Here is a 16,064-nt window from a genome sequence, read left to right as displayed (position 1 = left end):
TGTGAATGTTTGTGGGCGGTCCAGTGAATTAGTGCAGGGTTTATTACTGGAAGACAAAGTGCTTAATTGCTGGATGAGATATGGGAGGGTAATTATATTTACGTCTAGAAAATGGTGAAAATTAGTTCTCAAGATAGGGTGCTCACCCAACTGAGAAATACAAGATGCGCCAACAATGTAGTACAAAATATATACGTGATTTTACGACAAACAATAGCAATTACCTTCCCTTTCAAGTAACATTAGGCTATGCTTTCTAAACGGCTACTTACATACTAACAGCGAACACTCAGGCTTCGATTTGAAATAAACCATCATAACAGGTGCTCATTTGTGGGGTCAGCATCTCATGTCAACCGAAACGACCGCTTGAAACACTAACCACACTTGGCAAGTTCAACCCCATCGTCGCAGCATTTTTCTACAAATTGATATTAATTTTCCTTATTTCCGTTCCACAGGGATTTAGAGAACACTTGATTGAGTTTCAGAAAAAAATGGTCGGTATTTATTATTTTTACTTTTGTCCCACCTCTTTAATACCCGAGATCTTTTTTCCTTGTCCCAATTGAAGAACCACTTCAAACAGATACCGTCGAGATTCCTTTTTCCTCGCAATGATAGCACTAGAACACGTGGTATTGAATCGTTATTGCTTTCCATCTATTCATTCCGCAGCTCTTCGCACAGGACCTGTACGCGATGAAACTGCACGAGGGTGGCCACAGTCAGGCACACAGCGAGCTCAGCATTGCCGCGTCGTCGAAATCGTTCATCAAAGCGAACTCCCGCAGTGACATGAACAAGCACGGGCAGGGAAATCGGAAAATGGACCGGCTGGACTCGTTGAGGGGTTCCACCACGGACACGCTCTCGGAGGAAACGTTTGGACCGCTGTCCAACGTGCGGTTCGCCGTGTTTGCCCTCGGGTCGTCGGCTTATCCGAATTTTTGCGCCTACGGGAAGTATATTGATAACATTCTGGGCGAACTGGGCGGGGAACGGCTGATGAAGATAGCATCCGGCGATGAGATCTGCGGTCAGGAGCAAGCGTTCAGAAAGTGGGCACCGGAAGTGTTTAAGGTTTGTGAACGAAATCGCATTATTAATTGACAAATTCTTTAGATGCGTTCCCACCATGCTTACAGATTGCTTGCGAGACGTTTTGTTTGGACCCTGAAGAGACCCTCTCGGATGCGGCTTTCGCACTGCAGAGTGAATTATCGGAGAATACGGTCCGATTCGCACCGGTCAGTGAGTACGAACGGTTGGATGCAGCACTGTTTAAGTTCCACAATAAGAAATCAACGGAATGCACACTGAAACGGAAGGCACTGAATCTGCACGAGGGCTCCCAGGGAAGCGAGCGGTCGACGATTTTGGTGGAGATTGTGGCCGAGGGGGTGAGTTTGAATTACAACATACAGCTTTAATTGAATGGCGCCCTCACCACATGGCAATCGTTAGCATGTCACGTCCAACGGTTATCACTTGTTGCTGCTTTCGCGCCCGTGCGGTTCACTCATTGAGAGTGCGGCACTCTCTCGGTTATGGGATGATTCTCTCGCGAGAAAGAGCTACCGGGTGTATAACAGTTTGTAAATGCGCTGTTGTAGGGTTTCAGCAGTGCTGGCATTTTATTGGGCTGCTCTTTAACTGATGGTTTGCCAAGCAGTGACTTGTTCGACCAACGAAATATAGGCTCAATAATTCAACTAGTGGAAATGGATGTAATGTCAGCCTAAATGTCCCTAATTTGGGCCCATACATAAACTGAGCAATCGACTAAATTTCAATAGCGACCCAAAATATCCATTAGTACCGTCCCAATGACGCGTTCATCTAGATAAAACTTATAAATAGCAGATTTTTAGCGATGGGCCCAATCTTAGATCCAAAGGCCAACATTAGAGCCATTTCCCCTACGATTAAAACAGTTTGAATCGTATCGTAGTCTACCGTGCCCGCGGTGCAAGTCCACATTGCATAAGATAATCGATACGTGGATAACCGACTTGAAAAACCAAATGGCTAATATCCAATATAAATGAGAAGTTAACCAAGCCCTGTTTAGATGATTCAATTCAGCGTTCAACTTACTTGAACTGCAAAATGATCGTCGAGAAAGCTGGTCGATATCGAATTTGTTCTATACGATATCAAGTCCATTGAAAACCGACTACCAGATCTGGGTGAGTTTAAATCAACTCTCTAGCCTTGTATAAACTCAGTTTAAGGCTAAAAGGCGCTCATGGCAAGTCCGTCCCATACAATGTTGCCAGATTTTTTGGGGAATCTGACAGCTTCCTATTTTAATTTGCTGTGCCAGACTTTTGTCAGACATTTTTTTTTTCGGGTTTTGCCAGATCTTTTCAAAATAAGCCTGGTTTCTCTGATCCCATAACACAAATCAGCAAGCCGAGAAAAACGCCTTTTATGTTCGCATCGTACTATTGCTTCTTATGCAATGGCTGTTATCCAATTTGGCTGTTTTTCCAAACTTTTCAGAACAAAGTTGTTTAGTTTATCCAGTACTACAAAACTAGGGGTGATTAGCTACCACTTCCATTGAAAAACTCAGTTTTGATAAAAACGCAAATGGAACCGACTTCCCTAATAAAAATTGTATGGTTAATTTGCTTAACGACGTGTTATGGGTATCATCCAAACCATTTGTGGTATAGTTCAATGATTAGGGTTATCGTTCGTTTATGGTTATTTTTTATTAGGGTTGCGATGGCAGTGCAGAAACCGGTGCATTTTTATGGAAGAGTTTACTCATGTCCAAGTGCGATGACCTTGCAGCCAATTGGTTATGGGCTTCATCTAGGCAAACCTAAGTTTCATGTTCCTAAAAAATTTATTTTTTTTTTTTTTATCTAGTTTGTTTATTTGGGAGGCTCAATCGCGTTAGCTTTACGGAGCCGATAATTCATTGTTCACTGTGTGTAACAAAATTCACTTAATTCTATGTCTAGTAGGAGTTGGGCCGATTACTCGCGGCTTACTCGAGGTTAGAAGGGTACATTTTCGAAGGATAGGATCAGGGGAGGAGCTTGGGGTAGGGTTTCGTTGTCTCATCAGAGCGTTGTCGCCAGTATGAACGGTAGTGCTGTTCTACCTTCGTCCGGAGTTCGACCGGCTATGGTGGGTGACCAGTGGGCGACGATGAGACTCATCGAGACGGGGGGACAAGACAAACAAAAACTAATAAAGAGAGACAAAAGACAAAAGGAATTAAATTCTTATACTAGACATTTGAAGAAAAACATAAACGGACTGCATATAGCAGAGATCACGGGTTGCCAACACGTCTCTGATAGGAACATAGGGTTGTCTTCCTTGGGCCTCGAGGGTATTCAAAAGTTGCTCTCTGGCGGCGTCATTATCCGTACATTGCCAAACTGCGTGTTCGATGTCATCGTAACCGTTTCCACACCGACAGATGTTGCTGTCCACGAGGTTTATTCTATTGAGATGAGCATCTAGCGAGTAGTGGTTGGACATAAGTCTACTCATCACGCGAATGAAGTCACGACTTAAGCCCAAGCCTTTAAACCACGCTCTCGAAGAAACATTAGGAATAATTGAATGTAACCACCGTCCAAGATTTCCAGTGTCCCAATCGGTTTGCCAACTCGAAAAGGTACTCTGACGCACTAAATGGTAAAATTCATCGTGTGAAATTTGCCTGTCATACAATTCGCCTTCCTGCGCGCCCACCTTTGCGAGAGAGTCCGCCTTCTCATTGCCTGGGATTGAGCAATGTGAGGGGACCCATACAAAGGTAATCATATATGATCTTTCGACCAGCACACACATCTGCTCCCTTACCTTAGAAAGGAAATAAGATGAGTGCCTACCTTGTTTCATCGACCGAATAGCCTCAATCGAACTGAGACTATCCGAGAAGATGAAGTAATGGTCTGTGGGCATGTTGGAAATCATCCCCAATGCGAAGTTGATTGCTGCCAGCTCAGCAACAAAAACGGAACAAGGTTCCTGAAGTTTGCGGAAGGCGCTAGAGTTTTCATTGAAGACACCGAAGCCAGTGGATCCATTGAGACGGGACCCGTCTGTAAAATATCTTTTCATGCAATTGACTTGTTGGTACTTTTCAGTAAAAATACGCGGAATAATAATAGGTCGAAGTTGATCGGGAATCCCATGAGTTGCTTGTTTCATGGTCAGATCATATTCAATTGAGGAACTGCGATTGGTGAAGTGAACACGGTCTGGAGTATAACAAGGAAGACACATATCTGATGATATGTAGTGGTGGTAGATTCTCATAAATCGAGATTGTGTGTTCAGCTCAAGAATTTCTTCAAAATTTGCAATTATAAGTGTGTTCGTCACTCCGCATTTGATTAGTTTTCTGAGAGAGAGCTCCCAGAAACGGTTCTGGAGGGGTGTTACTCCTGCCAGAACCTCGAGACTCATGTTATGCGTTGAGTGCATACAGCCTAGAGCAATACGCAGACAACGATATTGAATTCGTTCCAATTTTATTAGGTGACTTTTTCTTGCCGAGAGAAAGCAGAAAGAGCCGTACTCTAGAACAGAGAGAATAGTTGTTTTATAAAGCGTTATGAGGTCTCCCGGATGAGCACCCCACCATGTGCCGCAAATTGAACGGAGAAAGTTGATCCTCTGCTGACATTTTTGCTTCAAATACGTAATATGGGCATTCCAAGTGCACTTTGAATCAAACCAGACCCCAAGGTACTTGAAAGACGATGATTGAGTAATGTTTCTGCCCAAAAGATTAAGATGCATTTGGGCTGGGTACCGCTTTCGAGTAAACACTACCAGTTCAGTTTTCTGCGGCGAGAATTCGATCCCTAGATTCATAGCCCAAGAAGACAAGTTATCTAAGGAATTTTGCAATGGTCCTTGCAAGTCCACGGCATGTGGACCTCTTACGGAAACCACACCGTCATCTGCAAGTTGTCTTAGCGTGCATTGTTCTGCCAAACAGTTGTCGATATCTTTGACGTAAAAGTTATAAAGAAGAGGGCTGAGACATGAGCCTTGGGGCAGGCCCATGTAGCTAATTCTGGAAGTTGTCAGTTGTCCAAGGGAAAAGTTCATTTGCTTTTCTGACAACAAATTGTACAAGAAATTATTTAAAATTCCAGAAAGTCCACATCTGTGCAGATTGTCTGACAGAATTTCAATGGAAACTGAATCAAAAGCCCCCTTAATGTCCAAGAATACTGAAGCCAATTGCTCCTTGTGTGCAAAGGCCAGTTGAATATCTGTGGAAAGCAGCGCTAGACAATCGTTTGTTCCTTTGCTCTTGCGGAACCCAAATTGTGTATTTGATAGCAAGTTATTTGATTCGACCCAGTGATCGAGTCTCCGAAGGATCATTTTCTCCAACAATTTCCTAATGCACGAAAGCATAGCAATCGGACGGTATGAGTTATGGTCAGACGCTGATTTGCCAGGTTTTTTAATGGCTATTACTTTGACCTGTCTCCATTCAGGCGGTACAATGTTGTTTTCTAGCAAGGAATTGAATAAATCTAGCAAGCGTCTTTTAGCGATATCTGGGAGATTTTTCAGAAGATTGAATTTAATCATATCGCTTCCCGGTGAGGAGTTGTTCGATGAAAGAAGAGCCATAGAGAAATCCAGCATTGAGAATGGTCTGTCCAGAGAGCCGCCGCTAGGAGACGCTTCTCGAAGAATATTTTGTGCTGGAACTGAGTCCGGACAGACCTTTTTAGCGAAATCGAATATCCATCGGTTGGAGTATTCTTCACTCTCATTGAAAGATGAGCGGTTACGCATGTTGCGAGCCACCCTCCACAAGGTGTTCATTGAGGTTTCTCGTGAGAGTCCCTCGACGAAATTGCGCCAATAACCGCGTTTTTTTGCTTTGATTAATTGTTTCAGCTTTGTCTCAAGCTTTGAATATTCCTCGAAGTATGTGGAGGTTTTGTGTCTACGAAAAGCTTTGAAAGCATCAGATTTTTCTACATACAATTTTGTGCATTCTTCGTCCCAACCAGGTGTGGCTGGTCTCCTTTTAAAGGGTGCACTTGGAACTTTTCTTTTTTGTGCTTCCAGTGAGCTTTTGTAAATCAAATCGGCTAGGAATCGATATTCTTCCAATGGTGGAAGCGCATCTATTGATTCGACACCGATTGTCACCGCCGTTGCATATTTCTGCCAGTCGATGTTCCTTGTAAGATCAAATGGAACCCGAGATGGTTCTGCAGAGTGAGGGCCACACTTTATTGAAATGATGATTGGCAAATGATCGCTACCATGGGGATCATTGATAACCTTCCACTGACAATCCAATGATAGCGATCTTGAACACAAAGATAGGTCGAGTCGGCTTTCTCGAGCCGGAGGTTTTGCTATACGTGTCGCTTCACCAGTGTTCAAAATAGTCAAATTGAAATCGTCACATAAATCGTAAAAAATAGCCGCTCTATTGTCGTCATATAGATCGCCCCACCCAGTACCATGGGAGTTCATATCACCCAGAATTAATACTGGGGATGGAAGAATCGAAACTAGATTCCAGAGTTGACTACGGCTAATGGAGGTTCTTGGTGGAACGTATACTGAAGCTATGCAAAGATCTTTGTTCTTCACATTTATTTGGCAAGCGACGATTTCGACGCCTGATAGAGCAGGAAGGGAAATTTTGTAGAAAGGGTAGCACTTTTTGATCCCTAAAAGTACTCCTCCATAAGAATCGTCTCTATCCAGGCGAATAATGTTAAAATCGTGGAAGTTGAGTTCTTTATCGGAAGAAAGCCATGTTTCACAGAGAGCAAATATATCACAATCAGAATTGTGAAGTAAAAATTTGAACGAGTCTAGTTTAGGCACTAGACTACGGCAGTTCCACTGTAGCACCGTGATCATATCTTCAACCTCGTTCGACGAATTATCCATCGAAAGATATGATTGATGCAAGGAGGGGCCATGAAACAGTCAATTGCTTAAGATATGATTCTAACGTTGGAAGCAAGGCAGAAACTAAGCTTCTTAGAGGGTCTTGTATGTTGAACATGTTTAATATGAATTCCACAATGTCCGAAAAAGCTAGCAAACCTCGTTCGGACTTGGATTTCTTTTGAGAAGTTTGAGGAGCAGCTTTTTTATTTTTTTTATCTTTGTTGGGCAATGGCGGAAAATTCTTGCTGCATCCAGGGATTGGATCAACAGGAGCCTTCGGTTTTGTTTTTTCATCCCCATTACCCTGGGAATTTGGCAATCGTCTGGAGGTGACTTTAGTTTTCTTACGGCGCACTTTCGGAGAGGGGCATTTTCTTTTTGAGGAACCGTCTATTTTTGAAGGTGCGTGTACCACCGTAGAATCACCTTCATCGGATGAGTCAGAGTCCGATTCTTCAACTGACAAAACCGAAAATTGGTTTGCATCTTGGACGGCTGATGCAGCCTTCAACATTTGAGCATATGTCTGCTTGGAGCGTCCAGAGATTGAACGCTGCACTTTATCGGAGTGCTGTTTGTAAATCGGGCACTCCTGCAAGGGGTGAGGATTCTCGCCACAGTAAGCGCATTTTACTGATTCTTTGTGGCAAGAATCCTCTTTGTGGTTTTCACCACATTTGCCACAACGAGTTTTGTTGCCGCAATGGCTGGCCGAGTGTCCCAGCCTTTTGCAGTTGGTACAATTATATACCCTCTGTACAAACAACCGCACCGGAAAAAAAGCACCATCAATTTTAACAAAGTTTGGGAGAACTGAACCTGCGAAAGTCACCCGGAACGAGTCTGAATGTTTATAAACTTTTTTACCGTCTAGCAAAGATGCTGAATGCAGTTGCCTTACATCCAGTATCTTCACTAGCGCGGTAGCGAATGTCGAGTTTTTAAAAGTTCCCGAGGCATGTTTCAAGTCCTCGACAGTCAGACTCGCGTCGGAGACCACGCCTTCTATCTCCACATCTCGAGAAGGGATGTAGATGTTGTACTCAACACTAAACAACTCGTGATCAGCAATTTTATTTGCCACATCATAAGTCGGTGCTTCTACACGCAGTTTGTTGAATCTTTCTTTGTGTACCAAGATTCCCGGATACTTACGCAGCAAATCTCTCGTTATGTCGAGAGTTTTCAAAGGTTTATTTTTGGGCCGAAAAAAGACAACCCATGGTCCTTTCGAAGACGGTTCATAGTATCTGGTTCGCGTAACGTAGGCATCGGAAGATGCCATAAGTGTTGCGCAAAAGCGGTGCGCAACCACTTAAGAAGGAAAAAAAATAAAACCTTCACTAATTAATTAATTTTAATTACTAGTAATTAAATTTTTTGCCCGACGTACGAACAAATCAAAAAGAAAAAAAAAGAAATCGAAACAAGGAAAAAAAAAAAAAAACTTATATCTACTTGCAAAAAGTTGTCTCACTATGACCCATACTCCCCTACCAGGGGTGAGAGACAGAGTCACGCGCCACGAGGCAAAATTAAACTACAATAGGGAGGCAATGGACTTGCAAAATGTATTGTCTAATACTTATGCCGGTTGTAAACAACCTATCAGCCGTTGCAGCTAGATGGTCCGTTTGCTGCTGCTGGTGGTGATGATTGGTGTTGGTGGGTCGGCACGATGATGATAAAATGACTTGACGACCGGATGGATTACCGGGGTGGATTAAAGCTGGATGGCAACTCCAAGGGGCTCGGCCCATGGAATTCCACTTCCTCTGTTGCACACTGGTCACTTGGGGCACCCAATGGGGGGGTGAAAAAACCGCTCGGGCGGAAAAAACACCGAAAAAAATTAGATGCCGCGCGACTGAGACCGGGACGTTGTTAACCGACTGAGTGTTCAACTAGGAATGACTAAAAAAAAATTTATTAACTGATTTTTTTACACCTCTGTGAACTGAAACTATTAACTGAGGTCACACGCCGTGTCCGGAGTGGTGGATTAATCAACTTTCATGTCACCTCAGATTTTTCGGTCGGATTTGGTTTTAAAATATTCTATCGGAGATAATTTTTGGTGAATTATTACATAGGGAGGTTAAGGCTCTTCAGAGCCGTCCCCTTTTATTTGTATGGAAAATTAAGCGTGCAGTGCACATGTAAACGGAACCGGGCGAACTTTGGTGAAGGTGATCCAGCTTGCCAAACAAAAAATTCCCTGCCAACAAAATCGGGGATGAAAGCATTAGGTTGTCCGGTATGCAAGTCGAACCGGTGTTCACACTAGATTACCGCGGAAGGGGTCCAGTTGTGGATCGGATCGATCGGACAGAACGCAATTGACTTTCCTGTTAGCTACATGCAAAAAAAATCATGGAAAATTCATACAAATTGGTCCGGGTTTTGATTGTATTGGGAGATCTACTCTTCTTATTCGAGTAGTGGAGAAAAATTCGGAAAAAAAAAACAAAAAAAAAAATAGTTAACAATTCCTTGTTTCAATAGCGCAGTTTTGCGCGACTGCTTATGTAATGGTCCGAGAATAAAAAAAACTGAACCTATCCAAATATGGGTAAACTATGTTCCGATTGACAAGTTGACAAATTAACAACATCGACTTTAGCGTGGTAAGCGTGATTGCCTCTGACCCCAGCAGGCCTGGGTTCAATCCCAGTCGGCGCCGCCGGGATGTTCTGAGGCATAACATCTCTGATCACGCCTTCCTTTGGAAGGGAAGTAAAGCCGTTGGTCCCCTGTTCATGAGTTGATGGGTCGATAGGTAGGGTTCAGGTGTGGGAGCTGCCTTCCTGGTGTCGGTAGCATTGGTGCTCAGCACGGAAAACAAGATCGACGGAAAACAAATCAAGGAAAAAAACAACATCGACATAAATCCGATTGACTTTGTTCATTTGTCAACTAGTCACTCCATTTTTGAGTAGGTTCAGTTTTGACCGGTCTTGGTGGATTCTACCCAAATTTGAGTAGTTTTTAAATAGCGTGTAGAAGAAGTTTATTTGAGAGTGTATTATTTCAGTACCATACATCTTACGATTAACGAACTTATGCCGACGATTCAGCGACAGCACCACAAATTATCGCGCATGGGCGGAACGCAATGTGAGCGGAAGCGGAACGGAAACAAAAGATTGACATTTGTCACAAATGACATCAAGATACCTAATTGAAGTCAATGTTGTTTTAAACAAGTTTTGTATCCGACAAGTAGGCTTACTCAGATGGGGGTTTTACACTGCACGGTTTTGCTAAATCAGTGTTCGAGTAGTTCGTATTTTAGCAATGTGCTGCAAAATTTTGATGCGTTGCTCCTCTTGCTTCGACGTCATTTCGATAACTGAAGAGCAAATGTCAAAATCAAAATAGAGTTATCATTCTGCACGCAAACAGCTACAAAATGAGGGGTGTTCAGGTTTTTTAAATGCTCAATTAAAATAAATGCGTCAAGTTTAAGTCGTCCTAATTGTGATCGTAAAACCGCACTTTTTTTTAGCAACATTCACAGGAAGTTTGTATTAATCCTAACAATCAAATCTGTGAAGGTTTTAAAATCTTTCATCCTGGTTTTTTTTTTTTGAGAAAAAGTGTTTTGAAATATACTTAGCCGTTTATGAAGGCGAATATGCTCTAAAGAGAATGATAAAAAAAACTTGGAGCTACCAAGAAAAGGAGATTACTTCAATTAACAATATCACCGCTTTCAACATTTTTTTTGTCTAACATTATTTTCTACTGCTTTATGGTAGCTACTCCATGTTTGGGAATAATAAACCTGTACTTTTCCTGTACTCTTGCAAAAATCTGTTATGTGATAATTTACAATATGGAACTTCGGGGCTACCGGAAGGTTTCGGTAGAAAAACTTTCACAAAAAATACCTATGCACTCATCCATGAGTTCATCACCAAAACAATGCCCATATTGTCCAAAACCTTTAGCTGATGATCAAAATTTTCATCCTTCCAAAACTACACGTTTATCAAGCACCTACAATGGCGACCAGCGAATCCAAATTGCGCATGCCGAGTCGTATTTTCAGCAGCAACCAAATTTGAAGCGTTATTGAGATCATTCTTCGCTGCGATGTCTTTTCTCATCGCTGATTTGAGGCTAGGCTGGATAGTGTGACGGCTGGTATGTCTCGTACGTTCTTATCAACACTCAGATTAAGATCTTTCTCAAAGCGGAGTAAATCTTCGTGAGAAATCTTGGATTTTTTTTCCTGACTGCTTCAAATTTGAACCCACTGGTCTTCCTGTGACGTTTGAAAAACTACCTCGACTAGTTCTAATGCTTTTGGCAACAAAGTAATTATTACATACGTCTGCCGATTCGGAGAGATTCTGAAGTTCCCGGTTTTTACTAAATCCATGATGTTTCCCAGGAGAAACCTGCGTCAGACATAATTTGCAATGTTTTAGGAATTTGTTTCTTTTTTATGAAGTGTTTTTTCTTACAAATATCTACACACCCGCACAACTCGACAGTCAAAATGGTTTGAACTTCTTTTTAACATGTTTCTTCTGGATATTTGTGAACCTAAATTTTCATAAACTGTTCACTTTTTTTATACCGGTTAACGGCAATTTTATTAACCAGTCACGATATTTGTTTAGGTTGCTAACTCTCATTTTTACACCCTTCCACTCTGCTCATACCGTTGATCACATTTCATAAGAGAAGCGTAAAAGAGAAAGAGTTATCGTAACAAATTATCCCTATAATACTTGTTTTCTAAGACATGGAGAGGGAGTTATTCCACCAGATAGCTTACGTTCATACGTTTTTCCTTGAACTCCGATGAAATTCTTCAAACTTTCCTGATGTTCTTAGAATTTCTTTGAAGTTTACAGAACGTCCCTGAGGTTGAAATGTTTTTTTCCTGGGATTCTCAGATATTTCTTAAAGTTCACAGTACTTTCTTAATGTTATTAAATTTTCCCTGTGGTTCACAGCCCTAATAAAAAATACCATAAACGAACGAAAACCCAATTGATTGAACTTTTCCACAAATGGTTTGGATGATACCCCGAACACGTCGTTAAGCAAATTAACCATAATATTTTTATTAAGGAGGCTAAAGTTTGTAAAAAAAATCCTGGCATTTAAAGAAATTTTTGCAGAGAATCATTGAAGTTCATATAATGTTGCTATAATTCGTAGAACTTACTAGGAGGACGTTTACCTCCACTGAAACTCAAAAAGCGTTCCTGAAGTTGGCAGAATTTTTCCTGAAGTTTATGTAACTTCTCTGAAGATCGAAGCACATCTTTAAAGTTTGAAGAATTTTCCTTAAGTTTTTAGAACTCCCCTGACGTAATTCAAGGTGAGGGCTACCTAAACTCACTAGGCAAGAGTAGCTAACCTCACGTGAGTTTCATTCCTGTATTATCGGCATTATCGGTTAAACGATTTTCAGAATTAATTTTCGATCTCGCCGTTGAGTCAAACATATCTGTTTATTTTTTTAAAATCCAGGCAAATTTGCGCCCCCCAGGATTGCAAATGCCACCTTCACCTCCTGCTGAGTACGAGACACAACAATTTTGGATACTTAATATCTCCTTTATTGAACTCCGATAAAAATCGTTCGACATTCCTCGTTTTTTTTTACAGAGTCGCTTTTTTGAAGCACAAAAGCAAACTCTTTATTTTCTTATTTTTTTATTTTTCCATTTTTTTTAACACGATACATCTATAAAAAAAAAACAATCGAAACAGGGCGAAAATCAATGCCTACTATGATTACGTGGCTGTCTTGGACAGTCCTACTCATTTCTTTCTCTTTTACTCTTATGAGGGAAGAGACAACCAAATGTTGTTCTAGCAACAAATATTAATTGATTTTGCGCAAAGTCGACATAATCAAAACGGATCTTACTTGAGACACTCAAGTAAGATCCGTTTTGATTATGTCGGCTTTGCGCAAAATCAATTAATATTTGTTGCTAGAACAACATTTTGTTGTCTCTTCCCTCATAAGAGTAAAAGAGACTCTCTTTGACACAAAGAGAACTCTTAAATGCCATTTAGATTAATTCAATCAACGTGTGAACCTTATTTAACTACATTTGTTCAATTCGTAATAGTTTTGTATCGCCATACGCTTTCATAATCGGCTTTGTAAACTTCAAAACACTTTTTCTCAATTTGACTGTTAAGATCAATACTAACATCTTGTGAAGAAAAAACGAAGGTACATTAATGTTGCAAAAACAGTGCCTGCAGACATAGCGTGCACCGTGTAAAGCTTGAGTCATTTAATATCTGGACGCACTGTTTATTGCAGTGCTCCTAGCGATCGGATTGGGAATGTTTTGACAGCAATTTGTTTTGAAATGTGCTAAAAAGTTCGTCACAATTCATTTTGTTTAAAATAAGTTATAGGGTAAATGGATGTAATGCCGACCTAAATTCCCCCCAATTTGGGCCCATACATAAATTCAGCAATCGACTAAATTGTCAGCGACCAGAAATATTCATTAATATCGTCCCAATGACGCGTTCAACTAGATAAAATTGATATATAGTAGATTTTTAGCGATGAGCCCAAGCTTAGATCTATAGGCCAACATTAGAGCCATTTCCTTTACTTGATGGAAGCCACGAACCGAAAATTAATTTTGGACACCCACTTGGAAAATTCGACGTGGTCAGTTTCATAAATCGTGAAGTCGTTGAAATTGGCTAAATCGACCGTGTACAGTGTTCTCAAACGTTTCCGTGAGCGGCATACTATCGATTGGCAGGATCTAAGGAACTAAGGATCGGAAGCTGCATTTGAAGGTGTTGAGAACGGTTAGAGAAAACCCAGGGCTGTCGGATTATGATACCGCCAAGAAATTCAATGCCAGCCAAAGCACCGTCAAAAAGATTCGTCAGCAAGAAGGATTTCGATCTTTTCGGGCCAGTAAGCAACCAAACAGGACACTGAAGCAGTATCTAGTGGTCAAAAGACGTGCTCGGAAGCTGTACAATGAGGTTCCCACAAAGTACGAAGGATGCATCCTCATGGACGACGAAACGTACGTGAAGATGGATTATGGGCAGCTTCCCGGACAAAAGTTCTATAAAGCCACAGGTGATGTTCCTAGCAAGTTCAAATTCGTTTTTGCCGATAAATTTGCAAAAAATCTTATGATCTGGCAAGGTATTTGCAACTACAGACAAAAAACCCACGTTTTCGTGACAAACATACCAAAATGTACAGGTAGGGGCCTGAAAAAACGTATTCTTCCGTACATTAAGGTTCACTATAGACCTGTAAAGTTTTGATCTGATTTGGCAAGGTGCCACTACAGCGGAGAAGTTCTACAGTGGTATCGAGACAACGGGGTAAATTGCTTCGAAAAGGACATCAATCCACCCAACTGAAATATTGGACAAATGTCAAACAGAAGTTGAAGAAGAGTGGAAATGTGTCGCGGGATGCGACAGAGATGAAGAGATGGTGGAACAAAACGGCCGCTCAGAGTGTTCAAAATATGATGAGTCGAAAAAAAGTTCGAGATTTCATCAAAACCAAACCGGAATACTTTTTTTTCACTATTTTTCTTTTAAAGTACAATAAATGACATTAATTTTGAGTACTCAACATGTTTATTTCATAAAGCTAGTTCCGAGATACATACATTTTGCGTCCAGATATTAAATTACTCAAGCTTTCCTCAGAATAACATTGGTGGGACCGACAAAACTTTTAAATCGATCCAGACCATACAAAAATAGCAAAATTGTGAAATTCACCGGGTACCACGAAAGCGGAATTGCAGTGCTGAGATTCTGGATCTTAAAAAAAGGTATCCACAATTTTTCAATATTGAGCACTTCCAGACCAAATAACAAAAACATAATTTTTGACTCCAGGGTATTTTTTTCACTATCGGACAGGTTTCATAATTTTATGAGATGTTGAGTTTATGATTATATGATCGAAAAAAAAAATCAAATGATTCAGGGTGGTTCATTGGTTTGTGGTTATTACATTTTTGATGATTTTTTTTTTAATTTCCCGGACATGCCGTACTTACAATCCATGAAAATATTTCTAAAAATTTTGTTTTTGAATTGAAAGGTTCGACTTAACGGTTAATTTCAAATATCAAATTATAAAATTGCAGTATTCAAACTCACGGGATACATTTTTCCATTCTATTCCATTAGATCGCGTATGAACCCGGTGACCATGTGGGAATTTTCCCGGCCAATCGACCGGACATCGTAGATGGGATAATAAAACGTCTATCCGGTGTGGAAAATCCAGATGAGGTTCTACAACTACAGGTGCTGAAGGAGAAACAAACGCAAAACGGTAATTTCCTGAAGTTGAAAATTATTTCCATCTTATTCAACTGATTCCACTGTACAGGAGTCTACAAATCCTGGGAACCTCATGAGCGTCTTCCTATTTGCTCCCTTCGAACGCTGCTCTCTCGGTTTTTGGACATCACGACGCCCCCATCACGGCAACTGCTAACATTCCTGGCTTCATACTGCGAGAATAAAACGGACGAAGAACGATTGCTGATGCTGGCGAATGTGAGATATATCCTATGACTATTATGAAGATGATTGTAATGACTTCCGTTAAACAATTTCCAGGAACCATCGGTCTACGAAGACTGGCGCTACTGGAAGCTGCCACATCTGCTGGAAGTACTCGAGGAATTCCCTTCCTGCAAACCACCGGCAACGGTCCTGGTGGCACAACTAAACGTCCTACAACCCCGGTTTTATTCGATATCGTCCTCGCCGAGAAAGTACTCCAACGAAATTCACCTAACGGTGGCCATTGTGACCTATCGGGCGGAAGGTATCTGTTTCTCCGTTTGTAGATTACACGAAACTTACATTTGTCTATTTCAGATGGTGAAGGCGCCGAACATTACGGAGTTTGTTCCAACTATCTGGCCAATCTGGAAGGAGAAGACAAGATTTATTTGTTTGTGAGGAGCGCCTCGTCTTTCCACATGTCCAAGGATCCGAGTAAGCCGGTGATCCTGATCGGACCTGGGACCGGGATTGCACCGTTCCGTTCGTTCTGGCAGGAGTGGAGTACCATCAAGATGGAGCTACCGGACACGAAGGTTAGTTATTCCATTTGAGTTACGACAGAATTGGCATAA

At 41.3% G+C, this 16,064-nt stretch overlaps 1 protein-coding gene across 3 annotated transcripts in view; it reads left to right on the top strand.

The window, feature by feature from the left end:
- Nos (Nitric oxide synthase) overlaps nt 1–16,064 on the top strand; it is a 288,786-nt gene that overhangs the window by 257,359 nt on the left and 15,363 nt on the right. For 2 of the 3 annotated variants that reach the window (XM_065220708.1, XM_065220707.1), the window contains exons 14-20: nt 462–500; nt 679–1,083; nt 1,149–1,403; nt 15,103–15,250; nt 15,308–15,477; nt 15,541–15,751; nt 15,805–16,025. In XM_065220708.1, the coding sequence (XP_065076780.1) occupies nt 462–500; nt 679–1,083; nt 1,149–1,403; nt 15,103–15,250; nt 15,308–15,477; nt 15,541–15,751; nt 15,805–16,025 (1,449 nt within the window). The remainder of the gene's footprint in view (nt 1–461; nt 501–678; nt 1,084–1,148; nt 1,404–15,102; nt 15,251–15,307; nt 15,478–15,540; nt 15,752–15,804; nt 16,026–16,064) is intronic. The other variant, XM_065220709.1, reaches the window with a different exon arrangement.

Source organism: Ochlerotatus camptorhynchus, unplaced genomic scaffold (assembly GCF_037179485.1).
Source record: "Ochlerotatus camptorhynchus isolate MF236.1 unplaced genomic scaffold, CSIRO-AGI_Acam_v1.1 ptg000131l, whole genome shotgun sequence".
In the NCBI taxonomy this organism is placed as follows: domain Eukaryota; kingdom Metazoa; phylum Arthropoda; class Insecta; order Diptera; family Culicidae; genus Ochlerotatus; species Ochlerotatus camptorhynchus.
The sequence above is the reverse complement of the archived record's forward strand: the minus strand, read 5'-3'. Positions and strand labels throughout refer to the sequence as shown.